This window comes from Rhinolophus ferrumequinum, chromosome 24 (assembly GCF_004115265.2).
Source record: "Rhinolophus ferrumequinum isolate MPI-CBG mRhiFer1 chromosome 24, mRhiFer1_v1.p, whole genome shotgun sequence".
In the NCBI taxonomy this organism is placed as follows: Eukaryota; Metazoa; Chordata; class Mammalia; order Chiroptera; family Rhinolophidae; genus Rhinolophus; species Rhinolophus ferrumequinum.
In genome coordinates this window covers 36,626,808-36,644,554 of record NC_046307.1, presented here as the reverse complement: position 1 = coordinate 36,644,554, position 17,747 = coordinate 36,626,808, and the positions used below count along the sequence as shown (strand labels likewise).

General features: G+C 45.2%; 2 protein-coding genes across 5 annotated transcripts in view; one reads left to right on the top strand and one right to left on the bottom strand.

Annotated features, from left to right (window-relative positions):
* INSYN2B (inhibitory synaptic factor family member 2B) overlaps window positions 1–6,055 on the top strand; it is a 108,077-nt gene extending 102,022 nt beyond the window's left edge. For 3 of the 4 annotated variants that reach the window (XM_033096342.1, XM_033096341.1, XM_033096343.1), the window contains one exon: window positions 4,885–6,055. In XM_033096342.1, coding sequence (XP_032952233.1) covers window positions 4,885–5,071 — 187 coding nt within the window. In that variant the 3' untranslated portion in view covers window positions 5,072–6,055. The remainder of the gene's footprint in view (window positions 1–4,884) is intronic. The other variant, XM_033096344.1, reaches the window with a different exon arrangement.
* Window positions 1–17,747, bottom strand: part of DOCK2 (dedicator of cytokinesis 2) — a 369,901-nt gene that overhangs the window by 190,421 nt on the left and 161,733 nt on the right. The gene's annotated exons all lie outside the window — the stretch shown is intronic.

Genomic DNA, 17,747 nt, shown 5'->3' with positions numbered 1-17,747 from the left:
CCACCTGGATACCAAACCCAAAGCAGATGGCGATGCCCCCAGAATCTGCAAACGACCCTCCTTGAATTATCACCAAGTAGGCAATTTATTCCCCTTTAAAAGAGGTTGCTGAATAGAGTGTGGGTTGGCCAAGAAGGAAGTTGAGGGGTATCTGCTTTTCTCCACTCAGCCTCAAGATGAAAAAGAGATGAGAGAGGGTACTGCCCCTGCCCATAAGGCAGCTGCTACCAAAACAAAATATACTCCCTTCTCCTTCCCTCCAACCCAAACAGTGGTTTGTCAAACGGAAGAAAAAGAAGGAAAGTGACAATTTTCCTTTATGTTAATAAATTGCTTCGGCCTAAAAAACATTAATCGATTTCTTTCCAAAGTACACATACTTCTCTGTATCTGCTATTTGCCTGGCCTCGAAAACAGAGTCACTTTCCATCCCCTTAAAATTGCCAAGACCAGTGAGGGTAGTTGCAGGGGGGTGGGGGGAGCTCTCTAAGTCCCAGTGATCATAATGGAACCTGTGGGGTTTCCATAGAAACAGAGAATGTATTCTTTCCTGAATGTACATGGAGTAGAGAGGTGAAGAGAGATGTTGCTGGCCAGGTATACATTTACTGAAGAGCTTAAGGTACGAGTGAGGAGGTGAGGCATTCCGTCACTAAGACCGAAAGACAAAAGGCTTAGGGAAGAGTGCAGTGGGCAGAGGCCAATCCCACAGGAGGACATCTGACCTGTGATTGTGTCCCACCTGCACAGCTACCCCGTGTCATAGCTTTAAAACCCTCACTCTCATCTGCGTCTCAGAAAGAGAAGCAACTTGCACAAGGTCACCCGCCCAGTAAGTGGTGCAGTCCAAACCCAAGGTTTCCACTCCCGAGCCTTTGCTCTACCCTCCATGTCGAGCTGCACCGTAAACTGTGACGATGACACAGAGTTTACAGTCTGTCTCCTGGCTTTTCTCTCCTGGGCCTGCCAGTTCTGTGCACGTTCTGGGTTCACCCTGAGCACTATTATTTCTAATTGGTAGCAGGACACCGTTGTGAGTCCTGACACACTTAGGTGGTTTGTTGTTGTTATGTGTTTGAATTATAAAGTCAGAGAAATGTCATATATGAGGAGAAGAAGGAAGCTGGTTTATGTGTGTGTTTATAAAATTTGGTAGATGCGTACGGATGAAGAGCTGGAGAGTAAGGGTAGTCTAAGATAAATATGGAGCATACATGTATTCTTAAAGCAATTGTTAGTTTAATCATCTGCCCTAAACACTGGGAAATAAGATTCCCTAAGAGCAGTATCCATGTCTGTCTGTCTTACTGTTGTATCCCTGCACAGTGTTAGGGCCAGGGAAGGATGAATGGTGGGTGGGTGGGTGGGTGGAGGGCTGGATGGTGGGTGGCTGGGTGGGTGGGTGGATGGATGGATGGATGGATGGAGGGATGGATGGATGGAGGGATGGAGGGATGGAGGGGTGGGTCAATGGGTGTATGGGTGGGTGGGTGGATGGCTGTGTGGGTGGATGGGTGGAAGGATGGATGGTGGGTGGGTGGATGGATGGGTGGATGGATGGATGAATGGATGGATGGATTGATGGATGGATGGATTGATGATGGATGGATGCATGGATGGGTGACATGGATGGATGGATGGATGGATGGATGGATGGATGGATGGATAAATGGATAGTGGATAGATGGATGCATGGATGGGTAGATAATGGATGGATGCATGGATGAATGATATGAACGGATGGATGGATGGGTGGATAGACGGATGCATATATGCATGGATGGACAGATGATGGATGGATGCATGGATGAATGATATAGATGGATAGATGGATGCATGGATGGATGTATGGATGGACGATGGATGGATGCATGGATGGAGGGATGGAGGGGTGGGTCAATGGGTGTATGGGTGGGTGGGTGGATGGCTGTGTGGGTGGATGGGTGGAAGGATGGATGGTGGGTGGGTGGATGGATGGGTGGATGGATGGATGAATGGATGGATGGATTGATGGATGGATGGATTGATGATGGATGGATGCATGGATGGGTGACATGAATGGATGGATGGATGGATGGATGGATGGATGGATGGATAAATGGATAGTGGATAGATGGATGCATGGATGGGTAGATGATGGATGGATGCATGGATGGGTAGATAATGGATGGATGCATGGATGAATGATATGAACGGATGGATGGATGGGTGGATAGACGGATGCATATATGCATGGATGGACGGATGATGGATGGATGCATGGATGAATGATATAGATGGATAGATGGATGCATGGATGGATGTATGGATGGACGATGGACGGATGCATGGAAGAGTGGATGGAATATCTTATACCAGACAGCATAGGAAATTCCCAGAATGAGCAAGCGGTACCCACTTTCTTTGGCTCCATCTGGTGCTCTAGGATAATGATTATTTTTCTGCCTCAGGAGAGAGGGCAGGGCCATATCAGGAACTGAAGAACTATGAGGATGTGAACTAGTGCTAAAGGGGGTGATAACCAGAGTTTGCAACTTACACTTTAAATGTCTTCCTTGAAGCAATGCAGAGGTCGTAGGAGACAACCCCTCCCCGGCCTCTGACTCCATATCCTTGTTTCCACTGGGGAAACTGAGGTGTCGGTGGTACAGACAGAAACCCACCGAAGGCCCTGAGACAAATAGGGTGCAGCGCTGAGTAGTGCATACTGCAAGTGGGAGCCTCAGTGTCTCAATCTATGGGTGCCTGTACTCACTGACCTGACAAATCCTAGGCTCTGGCCAGAAGCTCTCTAGTAGCTCTTGGTGTTGGCTAGCATTTACTGAGGACCTAGAGTCACTGGACTGCCAGGATCAGGAGGCCAGGGATAACCTGTCTGTCTGTCTGTCTACACTCCTCCCCCAGCACCTCGCCCGGGGCCTGGTATATGGGAGGTACTTAATGAATGACTGCTGAATGACTGGCTGAATACTTGGTGCCTATGCAGCTCTGAGCTGAGTGTTGTATGCACATCATGTTGTTTAAACTACACTGCGATCCTATGAGTAGGTAACACACTCGTTTTAGAGATGAGGACACTGTGGCCCGAAAATGAGAAATGACTTCCTCAAGATCTCAGAGCTAATCAGTTGTGGAGCGTTGCTTTGAAAAACAGCCTGTGTTTCTTCGATGACATAGTTCACCCAGCCCAAGAAGTGTGTCCCCACAGAGGGGACCAGGGAGGAACAGAAAATAAAAGGATGTAAGTTAAGGAGAAGAAACTCTGGGCAAAGCTTATCAAAGATACAGAAATGAAATAATACGATGTCCCTGAGTCCTGACACTGCATTGGTCGCATTAGCTTCTTCTATTCAGAACACCCAGTGACAAAGAACCATCTGGGGGCTTTGTTAGTCATGCGTGGCAATCATGATTTGCCTTTTCAGCAGCACTACTCTGCTCCTGCGTGACATGGGGATAGTAGACATGGACAAGTGTCCCTTTAACAGCTCCTTTCAACCCTTGCTTGGGAGAAAGGCTTTGGCCAGTCATGCCGCGTCACGGACCAATGTGGGGTTTTTGTCTTCCATACGAAACATTTCATTTCCTCTTTGCTAAACAGGGAGAATGCACTGTTTTCGTGACTCTGCATTTCTTCTGCTTTTCACACGCCCACGCTGGCCCCTCATCTTTGGCCTTCTGAGAGCTCTAGTCTGGAACCAGGTAACAAACACAGCTGAAAGCTTAACAGCTTTCTTACAAGTGTCGCGGCACTGGGAACGCCTCCATCATCAAACGTCCCAGGGAGGAAAGTGCACAACTGAGGGCAGAGGCAGCCCACGCACAGCCGGCAGGATCCGTTCTTTCTGGCTCGGCTTCCAGGTTCGGGGAAGGCAGAGCCAGAGGTATGAGGCAGGCTGACAGTCCCTGATGCAGGCCAGCCTGATTCGCAAGCCCTCAGAGGACTGGGGTGTGAGCTCCACGGCCCAAGCCAGAGCTTCTGCACACCCCGGCCCCCACGCTCTCAACCTCTGGGAACCCTGGTCCCAGAGGGCATCCTGTTTACCTCACAGACCAGTGTACGGACCATATAATGGAGCCTGTACATGAAAGACTCCAAAACACACAAATAAAATAGAAAAAGAAAAGAAAAAGGAGATTAGGAAGTAGCACTCATCAAAAAAGAGTGTTTAACTACGTCTGTACTGAGGAATACTATGGGGTAAGTGCATACGCAAAGCTCTCCAAGACATATTATTAAGTTGAGAAGCAAGGCAAAGGCAAGATGTACTATTTTAGTAATAATAACATTACTGGTGACGATAACACTAATAGCAACAGGAGCTAACTCATACGGATGGAGGGCTTACTGGATGCCAGGCACTGCTCTAAGTACTTCATTTATATTCCATTGATATAGAAAATGAATTCCAAAGAAAGCCTTTGAGACTGTGCTATGATTATGTCTACTTTACAGATGTCGAAGCTGAGTTGTCAGTTTTATTGTATATTCTTCTGCATTATTTAAGTCTTTTACAATGAGGCAGTTTTCAAGCATAACATGTAAAAAAGAATTCAGAATTAGGGGCATTAAGTACACGTGAGAGAGAAATGGGAGCAATGTTTACTGACCACCTACAATCCGGCTGCCATGTGACAGGCCTCATTTAAATTTAAGAACATCCCCAAGCAGAAGGCGTTCCAGGTCCCAGTTCAATCGATGAGGAACTGGATGTTCAGAGAGGTGGCACCGTTTCCCAAGGTCACACAGCCAGTAGGTACCTAAGCGTCTGGGACTAGATTTCAAAGCCCGTGTTCTTCTGTGTCAGTTGGACACATGGTGAGGCTAAATCAGCGTGTCCTGATTTGCATTTACTTTCCTTCCTTCCTCTCTGTGTTTTCCAGTGTAGAATATGATTTTCGGCAGCAGGAAGGCAGGTTCCATGAAGTTCTACAGAGTCTGGAGGAAGCGGGACCGGGTGAGGAGCCATCTCCCCCACCAAAGTCCCCAGCAGAACCCCCCGTTCCTGAGAAACAGGACTTACGGCGGAAAACCAAGAAGGTGAAGAAGAAATGCTTCTGGTGGATCTGAGCTTGTTGGGACCATTGCCGATGCCGTCCCTAAGGACCGCCCCGCGGCGGGGAGACCACTGCCTTCAGGTCTCCTCTCCTTCTCAGCAAAGGCCCGTGGGGGCTGTGAGCCACTCGACCCGTGGAACGGGGACACTCGGGCGGCTTTAGCTCCTGCCGGACCTGCCCACCGAGCTCACCTGCGTCAGCGCCACTGCTCGCTAGGACTTCACGGACGCTGCAGTGATCACCTGCGTCCTTCCCTGCCGTGCACAGCCAGGCCACGTCCTGGTTTGCAAGTCCAGACGCCCACCATGAGCCGAGCCCCCAGCGCACTTTCCAACACCTCTGTGATGCTAAGCACCTCCTGCCCTCCCTGGGTTTGCCATCCCAAAAGAAAGAAGAAAAGAAATGTTGTGCAGAGCAGGAAGATAGAGGAGATATTAGAAGGTACCCCTGGAAAAAAAATAGCTACATAAACTGGCAGTTTTCTGAGATATAGGTGTCCATAAGCACAACAGAAATGGGCAGGGCATAAAAATGCAAGCTCGTCTGGTGCGGTGGGTCATTTTCATTTTTAATTAGCCCCTCGATCCCAAATCAAGGACTTGCCATCTCATGCTGTGTGGGCCTTACAGTCTGTGGCAGAGTGAGGTCACTGCAGGATATAAGGAACTTAGTGGTGTGCCATCCCGCAGATGCTAGCTGGTCCAGGGACCACCTTAGACCATCATGCTTCTCAGCCTGGGGCCTGAGACTGACCGCCTGGCCAATGGGAGGGTTCTGGCTTGGGTTTGAACTTTACGGTTCCACAGCTAATTTCCCTGTGACAGTTAAGATCATGAGACCCAGCAACCTGTCCGTTTCATCTTACCAATAACACAAATAAGACTGAGAGAAAACCTAACACTGGTTCTCCTCCATTCACTCCTGCAACGGCTTTGTAGAGTTCAAATGTATGTTAATCTGCATAGTCTCTCTCCCTTCCTGGTGGTCAGGCCATGGGCACCAGTTTGAAGCAGCAGCAGGACTGGGAATGAGGATATATATATATATATATATATATATATATATATATATATATATATATATATATATATATATACACAATATATATATATATTTTTTCCATTTTAGTATTAAAGACCCTTTTTTCCCAAAGTCTGAATTCTTTTAAAGTCTGACTCATTCTTTTGACAAGACCCCTGTACATGTGGGCCCAGACAAACTTGCATGGCTGAACAAACGACTAAAGTAATATAATTAAATAATCGCTACGTACTCTCGGGGCTGAGAGGTGGGTTGGCAAGGCTCACATTCCTTCTCAGTAAATTCTCTCCCAGCCTGTGGTTGGATTGATGATGCACTCAATGAGAAGGCAACTCCCTGTGCTGAAGATCAGGGGTCTGAGTTCGGGTCTGCAGAGTGCAGCCCCCGTGTGAACCTGGGTTGTACATGCCCCACTGCGAACTGAGAAAGACTGCGCAAACACTCCGCCAGCTGCACCCTCCCCTGCCACAAAACTGCAGTGCACAAAGCTATTTCAGAGAGAGTGAGAGGGAGATTTGGCAATGAACCTCGGCTTGCACTGTGTAAGTCTTGGAATGTCATTCAAGACGTTCTTGCTCTGTTCTAGTGTAATGTTTCAGCCCAGAAAATGAGACCGGCATCCATAATGTTAAGTTGGAATTAAGATAAATGCACTTGTCATACTTAAGAAGCCACATTTCAATAAGATATGCTACCACTGGCGAAGAGCCACAGATCTTTCTGTATCCACACAATCAACTCTCAGTTGGCCCCAACAATGGAAAAGAACAGCAGAGAGAGATGGTAATCCAATAAAGCAAAACCATGTGGGATCTCTTATGTAATTTTATCTTGTAGTAGAGCCTCCATCTTAATTTGCTTTGCTTACACTAATTTTCAAATTAATTTATATTCTCAGGCAGCATGCTAGAATGAAAATAATCCTGTTCCGGGAATTAAGAGACCCAGGCAACACAACAGTCTAGTCCACTAACCTCTGGCAAATTGCTTAAATTTTCAGGGCCTATTTGTCCATTTTCAAATGGAGATACAAACACCTACTCTGCCTACTTTATAAGCTCTGTGCATGGCCCAACATCAAGTGAGCAGAATGTCCCAGAGCTGAGCTGGATCATTTGCCAAAGTTAGCCTGGAGTGATAAAGAGGTGTCTGAGGACACTTGCACAAAACGACATGACCCAACCCTTGGATAATTAAGAAGTGCATGATGTCACACACTTCTGTCGATTTGGGGGCCTCAGATAAACCCTCAACTGAATTAAATAAAATGGGGGTTGGAAAATGCTGACATTTCTAGAAATACAACCGATCAAAACTATAATGATTCTATACCAAAGCACAACATAGAATTGCTTGGGCCACCAACCTCAAACTAGGAAGGAGGTCTCTTCTGGAAATTGAAATTTAAAATCATTATGAGGGAAAGGGGCTCAGTAAACACTTTCCTGCTAACAAAAATGATCACCTCTATGTTTAAAAAGAAACCACACATATACATATACCAAAACTGTATACTCATCTACTCATGTGAAAATCGCTTCATTGTAAAATATTATGTAACATCTTCCATGATACCCTACAAAAATGCTGTACTTGAGGTTATATGGTTTTATGGAGCGATATTAATTTAATAAAAATTACTTTTATAAAATTGAAGGTTAAAAAGAACGATACAGCCACTTAAGTTGCAGGAGTTTATGTAGCTGCTTTCTCTGTAGTTAAAGAAAATAAAAATGTGTACTCACCATACTTCAAACTTAATACTAGCTCATCTATAGAGCCTCTTCTTAAAGACTATGTATAATGTAAGGTTTTGTAAATTTCTAAACTGTTTTAAATGGGATATTATCTTTTGCAATAAACTTACATATTTTTCTTAGGTTTTAAGACTCCATTACTAGCTTGGATTCATTTGGGTTATAAAATTTAAACTTAAGAAGTATGCCTCAACGATCCTAATGACGGGTAGTTTTCATGATAATCTCCTCTATGTGTTTCCCAGGAAAACAAATAAACAAAGAACAGATTCAGGACTTAGCGCCCCAAGATCACGTGAAAGCACCACTTGCCCTGTGAGCAAGGGAGGCAGTGTGAACGAATGGAACAGTTCCCAGCTCATTCAGATGAATACATATGCATGATTTTTATCATTACAATGCCCATCCACCTGAACTATAATTTATTCATTATTTTTCCCTTAATTTTCTTCCTCAAAAGGGAACTTTATATCACCATCAGGAGGAAAACCAATATGATGCTCCAAATATAGAAGAGGAAATCAAAATTTTATTAAATTCTTGCTAGAGATTGTTGAGTATTGAAGGTGCTAAGCCTGAGACCGTTTCTTTTTTGTTAAAAAAGGAGATTAGCATGTATGCAACACATGCTAAAGCCACTGTAAACCAAACACATTTTCTACTTGATTAGTCAGGATGTTTGAGAGGGAACTGAAAACAATTTTGCCATCATATGGCTCAATATTTTTTTCCTTCATTGTACATGAGCCACCTAAAACCAGTTTATTTATCATTTAGGGGGTGGGGAACTGGACACAGAATCAGAAGACTTGGGTTCTATGTTATTCTGTTCCCTTCTTTTTGCTGGGTGGTCTTGGGAAGTGAACTTCAATGAGACTCTGATTGCTTTTCTTATAATGCTGAACGCGATCCTTTGATGAATGTGTTTCTCTCCATTAGTCTATCATCTTCCTAAGAGAGCTTTCCTACTTCATTTTGCACACCTTTGTCTCTCTAGCACTTAGCACAGTGGGATTCAAATATCTGTTGCAGGAATAAATTAATGAATGAATTACATCCAATGGACAGACAAAAGAAATGAGTCCCAGATTTTTTCCGTGTCTCTCCATCCTCACAGAGGGATGGTTCCCTCGGTGTTCACAGGTTCCATCTATGCTCTCAGGAGCATCCAGCCTTCCCCTGATTCAGACTTTCAACAGTGAATGTGCCAGGGCTTCTCACTTCACTGAGGTCCACATGGCACTCAGGACCCAAGAACGCCAAGCTGCTAGCATCCTCTCCCACTGCAACACCCCCAACACCTACATCCTGAATATTCAAAGTCCAGTTAACCTTGTTTCTGAACGAACTGCCATCATAATTAAATCCCAATTCATTTTGCATATTTTACCAAGATACTGCCTTACAGTAGCAAAGGAAAAATTAGTTTTGAAATTAAAGCAGATTGGTAACTATTTTTTGCTGTAATGCTTCCATTAAAATGCCAGACTTTATTACATGTGATCTAGTCCATTTCAGACAAAATGCAATATAAAGGAGACAGGGTCTAACTGAAGAAGCATTTTGGACAGAGTGTTTTGCTTTGGCTGAAACCACAAATATTATAAATAAAATGAAAAGACAATAAACATCATACCAAAGGATTATTTGCTCCAAAGCAAATGAAAGCTTTATTGTCATGAATGGCTTTCACAAATTCTCAGAATCCATAGCTATCTGATATTAAATTTCAGTCAAATGAAATCCGTATTTTTTTTTCCTGGCAAGAAAAGCTCAGTATGTGTGTGTGGGTTTTTTTATTTATTTATTTATTTTAACCATCAACTAAACACGGTGACCTCTCATCACTCTCATCGGTGCTCCGGCTTGGTTTCCCAGGTAGCGCACACGATGTTGTGATACCCTGGTTATGCTGACAGAAAAGCCTTCTTTCTCCTGAGCTAAATGGGCCGTCATTTAATTGTTGAAATTGAGATTGGTTCACATAGCTCTCGCACAGAGCACACCAAGTCCGACTGCACGTAACCCCACGTGCAGAAATCCCACATGGGTGATGGGGGAGAGGAGACGTTATGTGATGCCGTCATGGTGTTTCATTTGCTTGTTTCTTTCAATATTGGAAAGCGGGGGAGGGGCTTCTGTACTTAGGGATCAAAGAGAACAAAGCCAAAGCCATGGGAAGCATCAGCATCCACAAACTCTGCCCACTGACCTGTTGGGATTTCCTAGAATGGATCCCTCCCTCTTCTCTACTCTATGCACCCACCAGCTCCAAGGAAACTTCTCGGATGAACCTCAGTCCATAATCACTTAGTTTTCAATAAACACTTATTGATTCCCTTCTGTGTGCCAGGCAAGAAAACCACAGATACAGCCCTTGCCTCCTAGAGCTGATTATGGTGGGGGGTGAGAAACAATGAGCTCATGTCCTCTTCTCATGCGCCTCCTAGATGTCACACCTCCCTCCTTTTGACCCTCTCAGTGATGTCCTCGTAATTCTCTTGTGATGATTATTTGTCTTAAGTTACGGCTATTTCTTCTAGTTTTCTCCCCCTTACCCCACTATATGTTGTGTCCTGAGAGTAGGAACCGCTTTCCTTACCTAGTGAGGTCTTAAGTCCCGAAGACCTTTGTTGAACTGAAATGAAGTACTTCATCATGAGCCCTTGTCCGTTCCACATGGACCACTGCACTGGCTTTCCAAGTCTACTTTCCATAATAGTCTTCCAGCCCCTTGGGTCCAGCCTCCTCCCAGCTGCCTGGGAATCTCTCCAAGACATACCTTTGGCCATGCCAGTCCCTGGCTTTCCTATCTCTAATCGCACCCCACCACCAGCCTAGAGCCTGAAATTCCTCCCACAGCAGACAAGGTACCTTACCGTCTGACTGTAGCCTAGTGCATAATAGCCTAACCTCCTGCCATTCCACTTTCCCTTACACCATCTCCTTGCCACTTGCCAAAAAGTCAGAGGCTATTGCTCACCAGAGACTTAGCACGTGGTGTCCCCTCTACCTGGGACAGTGTCTCATTACCTATCTACCATGGGAAATAATTTTTATTTCGGTGGATTAAATGAATAGCAGCCATATTATTACTAATTGTGATAACGAAGGCTCTAGTATCTTAAAGTTACAATGGGCTATTATGAAATGACTTGCTTCCATTATCTTATTTATTCCTCAGAAAGTCATCACGAGGTAGTTTATGACCGCCCCCTCCCCCCATTTTCCAGTAGAATAATTGAGGCTCGGAGGGAGAGAAGTCATTTGTCAAAGTCTACAAGTATGAGGTGGTGACGGCTGAAGGTCGGCCAAACTTAGGAGCTTGAACTCTTAACTCCTCTGCTGGACAGCAAGTTATACTTTAAATGTCACCTCCTCTCTGTAACTTTTTCTGGTCATCTCCCACGCCTGCCATGGGATTAGTCGCTCCGTCCAAGGACTCATGATGCTTTGTACAGGTTGCTGCGTACATTATCTTGACATTTCTTTTGCCAATCTCTCATGCTCATCTCCAGAAGGGAGCAAAGTCGGGGGGGCGGGGAGCAGGCAGAAATTATCATCTGTACCTGTGGGCCCCTGCAAGTGTGTACCGCATTGCCCAAGATGCTGTAAATGCTTCGTATGTGTGTGCTGGATGAATTGGGAGAACACATGGTGCTAAAACATTAAGAGGAAAGCAGTCCAGGGTAGACAGACAGATCAGAGCAAGGCCAGGAATCCTCACCACGGCTCCTGATTTTCTGCACAACGTTGAACAAGTACCTTCACCTCCATCCCCCACCTCTGTCTTTAAAATGGAACCATCTGGCTTTCTGGCTTCAAGAGAAGTTAGAAGGTTAGAAGAGCAGTTAAATTACATACATAAAAATGCTTGACTATCTCATTAATGCCTCTTTTTTTTTAAAAAAAAAATAGTGTTTGAGGATTTTTTTCCCCTGATTATGAAAGGAAAGCACAATCATTTCAGAAAAAGTGAAACTACGGAAATGTACAGATCATGTGTCCTTTAAGTAGAAGATACCAGCATAATTTTAGCTTCAGAACATGGTCCCTGGGTCTGACCTCTGGGAGACCCAGGGCTGCTGGTGAGGGGCCACATTTCTTCCAGTCCCTGACCTTCAGGGTCTCTGATGACTTTCTTCTTGTTGTACGTTCCCATAATCCTTTCTCTACATTTAACACATGGAACTTCCTCATGTTATTAAAAAATCATTATAAACGTTAATGGATGCACAGATGCATCACTGTAGGAAACTGGGTTCTGATTTTGAAGGATCCTTTGACAGAATTGACTTGAGTCACTTAAGATGGCCAGTGCTCTAGGGAGGGATGACCTGGAACAGAGACTTATGGGAAAAGCCTGTTCATTTGCAGTTGTTCCAACTGGGCCTCTCCATGGGCAGCTCCAGTCCCTCAACGACATTCCCAGGGAGGGACTCTGTGATGGGATTTCTCCTTCGTCTGGGACTCCCGCCTTTGTAGCTGACATGTGGTGGCCGATTTCATCTCCAAGGGGCTTTATTCACAGCCCAGCTGTAGCAACAGCATAATAATGCTTCACAAATTCGGGCAAGACCCCAAGTCAGGGCCATAAAACAGCTTGTAATCTGACTTATGGCACTTGCATCAGTAGGGAGAAGACCACGCATGAGGGAGAACAACAGCGACTTAGTTACTGGGGGCGGAGGGTCGGCTATGTGTGAAGCCCTGGGTTGCGAGCTTTGCACATGGTTTCATTCAATCCTCACCATGAGTTGACAGGTAACAACCATTATTAGCCCCATTTTGCAGAGAAAGGGACTGAGGAGAAGAATTGTGAAGTGAAGAGACTTCCTAACCGTGAAATAAGGCCCCCTCACTCCTGAGAAAAGGAGGACCCGTTCCCAGCCAGTAAAATCCTTCCAAACTCCATACCTGGTGCCCCAACTCCACAGCCCTCAGAAAGCAACGCTGGGCATGACGGTGCAGAGTCAACACCCAAATGGCAGACATTCCCAACTTCTCCAAGGATGAGAAAAGGCTACCTCTCTTCCAGCGGCAGGAGACAGGCCAGGGGAGGCAGTGGAGTCTTACCTTTAAGAACACACTTAAAATGACTCGTCTAAAATCAGATGTGCCCGGCTCTGCTCACAGAAGCCGGAAGGCACGGAGCTACCGGGACGCAATTTCATTAGGAGGAGGACACACATCGGATGATGTCATACATTTCCCAGTATGCACTGTTCCCAAACTCACGCTGTGCCTCCCCCTCTCTGGGTGCTGCTGATGACAGTCACCCTAGGTGGCTCGTGGAGACTCCTGCACAGGTACCCGCTTCTCCAAGGCTGAAGCTCGCGGTGTGTGTGACTGAGCCACGTGGGAAACTGTCATGGTGGCGGTAGCAGCAGCCACATGTGTGTCATCTGGGAGCACGTTCTCCTCACGGCAAAGGTCTGCTCGACTGGGCAGCCCAAGGAGAAGGCAACAGCTGTTTTATCAAACTTGGGAACCTACAGCTCCCCTTAATTCCCATCTCTGTGGTTCGTCCTGGAACATTAGGGAGGTTTGGAGAATGAAACCGGCTCTTTCATGCCCAGCCCTCAAACTTTAATTTGCCTAAGAAAATTCTACCACACAGGGCCAGTAGAATATTTGGGGATTTTAGATAAAAACAGAGCTTCAAGGGAAACAAAGCCTGACACGAAACAAATCTTTTCTCATCTTATTTTTTAAATCAACATTCTTTTAAAGCCAGACAATAATGTGACTTTCAATTAGTTTGTTCTTTCCACTCATTCAGTCCCATAGCTTGGATGAGCGCCTGCTGCCTGCCAAGCCATGGGCCTACGACAATAGGACGCGGTCCCTTTCCTCAGGGATCTCCGTCTACTGTGGTACAATGACGGGTAAAGAGCTAATTCCATTACGACAATGGTAGTGCTGTAACTGGAAAATGCACAAAGAACAACGAGGTCATCACTGACGAAAGATGGTTTTGAGGGTGCGAGGAGCTTTCACAGAACAGGAGGCAAGGCAAGAAAGGCTCCCTCTTACAATTATCTAACCGGTCCTCTCCATGTATTCATATTTTTCATGTCATTCAAGAACTAGACCCAGTCTCATGAAATCCACCTTGATAACTGACTTTGCCCACATATGCTGTGGGTTCCTTGGAAATTGAGACACTTATACACCTTTTGCATATATTTTAGGCCAAGTACTCTTTGATATGCAATTGCCAAAATCTTTATCAAAGCAAAGCTCTGCCCGCCCCAGGACATGAGCACTGTGCATATTTCTATATCAAGAAGCAACTAAGCTACCCCAAGCTAATGAACACACACACACACACACACATATTCCCACACATTCACTCTCTCTCTGTGGAATTTTCTCACATTAATTTTACCTCAGGAAAACAATTTCACAAACATGTATAGTGAGATGCTTAAGAGATGGCTTCAAGACTGGGTTTGGACTCTAGCTTTCTCCTTCCCCGGCATGTGATGTTGGACAAGGAGGTTTCGGCCCTCGGATGGCTCTTTCCTCTTTGAGAGGAGATCATAATTTTTGTCACCCTCACAAATTCTCAGCCACTGTGGGCCACTGATGTTGTCTCACCAAGAAAGGTCTGCTCTGAAAGACCATATTGGGTACTGTGTGAAGAATTTTGTAAGAGACAAGAGAGGAGGCAGTGAGTCTGATTAGAAGAGGTAGTGATGGCAGCCGTGAGAAGTGGTCACGGCCAGACCCAGGTGAGTGCTATTGGTGGTAGAGAAAAGCATTTGGATTTGAGATGCCTTTCGACCTAGAAAGAACAGAACCTGGAGATAAGCTGGATGTGGAAGGAAGAGGTTCTCTCTCCCTCCGAAACTCTTTAGAATCTCCATGCCTCCATTCTGGCTTCATCTTCTGTTAAACCTGCTACATCCTAAGTACCAACACTCAAATAAACGAAAAGTCCTTGTTCCGATTTTATAGGATTTTGTGGTTCAATTGCTAAAATAGAGGAGGTTGATCTTAAAGCTGTCATCATCATAAAACCACCAAAAATTCTGTGCGATTAATATTTTCTAGGTTTCTGGAAGTTGCCACATAGGGCCATCCCATTACATCCCTTGATCTTGGCAGGGCAGCCACTGTTTTTAAGATAGCTCATCATTATTTTAAAAATATCTGATGCCTAAAGAACAACTTAGGTATGAATAGTACCAAAGTGCATAACGCAGTGTGCTATTTAAGAGCTGGGACGCTAGCGACCGTACTGCCTGGGTTCAAATCCTAGTTCTTCCATTAGCCACTTGTGTGATTATAGGCAAGTTACGTGACCTCCCTGTGTCTCAGTTACCTCATACATAAAATGTGAGTACCTGATGCAGGTAAACTGATGCACTTAAGGTGCTTAGTTTTCTGCCTGGAATATAGGATATCTGCTCAATAAACCACAGCTTTATTGTAAATACTGCTTTTTAACAAGGTGTGGGTTGCTGAGTGGAGCTTAAGAATCCAGCGACCCCTTCCAGCGAGGAACCCCCTCCTCATGTACCAGGCTGTCCTCACCTCTGCTCTCGGTGGAATAGGGTTGGGTGGAGTCGGCACTCACTGTCTTGCTGTGGCCCCTGCACGAGGCCTCCTAGAGCCTGTGGTCCCCCCTGCAGCAGAGAGTGGTAACGGAGGCAGCGGGCCATTTCCCATTTGCAAAGGGAAGTCAGAGCTTTGCAACGCTGGCTGTCTGACGGCTTGGGCATTTCCTGGAGTCTTCAGTGCTACTGGGAGGTGAAGCAGCGGAGGAGGGGGTGACTTCCACTATTTTTTTCCTTTTTTGAACAAAGTGCTCTGAATTTTTGCAGCTGGCAGAATGCCAACTGTATTTACCTTTATTTAATCACTCAATAGATTTCTCTGCGCAAACCAGGGTAATTAGGCCCAAAATATATCACCCAGGGGCTTATTTTAACTACCCGAAATAAACACGCAATCCCAATTTCAACAAAATTACCAGATCGTTTCCCTTCTAACAATTTCTGGCAGTGGATGCATTCCCTGGTGGGTGGTCCCAGTGAGGCTGTTGGTCCCCTGCCCTAGGGAGCCCAGAAGCAGGGGACAGCCTTCTCTAAAACAGGGCACATTGGCCAGAGAGAGTCCCCTGAGTCGCCTCTCACCCACACCAACAGCCTGGAAATGCGTCCTCCATTGCTCCGAGACCTACGGGACAGCACAACATACACATGCCAGGGTTCGTGCCCTCCTTGATGCTAGCTGTGTAATCTTGGCCGTGATGCTCAGTCTATTCTCTTGAACAGTGAAAGATGATGGCAGTTACCTGTGAGAACGCAAAGATGTGCTCCACCACGTGGTAAGGATTTTCAGTCCAACTTTCTTTTTTTTTTTTAATATTTTAACATCTCGAAAGATTACAATCAATGCGATAATAAACCACCGTGTCACCGTTTAATTGGTGGCACGTTCTCTTTCATTGGGCACATAAAATTATGGTGCATCTGACATTTGATAAAATATGACATACGATGTGTAGAAACCATTCCCTGGTAAAATGTAAACTCTCAGATTATTGATATTTCCCATTATACTCCTGCTCTTACACCACAGGCTTCTTAAAGGAACGGAGACTATGTAGAAGAGACTATTGGTTATACAAGAGCTTTTGGACGGGGCCAGAAAAACACCATGGTTTCAGTCAATACATAGTATTTGCAAATATCTTGGACACATCACTGTTCTCCAGTCTTATGCCTAACACACACCACTAATCAATTCAGCATTTCTTCCCAACGAGCCCAGATGTAGCCTCTGACTCTTTCTCAGCACAGTACGGCAGGCAGTTAATAGCAATCCCCCAGAGTTGGCACATGGAGCAAAATCTATTTTCTGCCCCTGACTCAGGAGCTTGGGAGACAGGGAAACAGAATGGGCAGTGGCCATGACAAGAACTTAGATATATGAAACAGAGCTCAAAAATTATGGAGTCCGTCGCACAGAAGAAATCACGGTCTAAGAGGTGAAATCTGCATAGTCACAGAGTCAGCTCTGCAGGATGAGTGTGGAGCTTTTCTCCTGGTCTCCCTCATCCAACATGTCCTTTCTACCAACGCTTTCTCGGTGTCAGAGTCAGACTGCTTGGTAACTGAAGTAAACAAGCAGGTAGATTGGACTCAGGCAAAGAGAGGAAGAGAGGGCAGCAGCCATGTAAAAGTGTTTTGCTTTTTGTTTTTGTAACATTTCCTCTTGCTCATTTGTCACCACAAACACCTCATTGTTCAGGCAGGCAATCTCCAGAAAAAAACGCAGGAATGGTTATTTCCAGCAAATGATAATTACAACGTGCTGTGTGCAAGAAGCAATCCATCCTAGTTCTATGGTTCTTGTAAGTTTAATAGCTAACACCTTTTATCGCAATGTTCCCACTCCTAGAAATAAGAAGAAAGAATGTCACTATTTAATCTGACATAGCAACATGAGAGAGACCAGCTGCCCCATTCCCTCTTGAGGCTTTCTCAGGATTTTGGAAGTACTAGATGTGTCTGGTGTTTGCCGTAAATAATGGTTGTTTAATATTCCCAAGCAATGGAAAGTAACCAATAAAAATCATATCGAGGAAATTAAAAGTGACAGGTTGGAATGGGGAATCTCTCCTCCTTGTCAAATTTCAATTTGAAATTAAATTGGGGCCTTCAGCACTAAGACAGGGACCCCTGACCTCTGAGTAATTACTTTCCAACATCATTTTCTTTAATTTGGAGGAGCTAGTTCTATTCTAAGGTTTGCTGAAAAGGCCCATTTTGTGAAAATGAAGCTGTATCTTAAGAAACGCCTGTTTCTTTCTTCCTTCTAGTCCAGGCACAGCCCCGCCCCTACTCAAGTATGCTTGCTGCCCACCTCTAGCTCTCC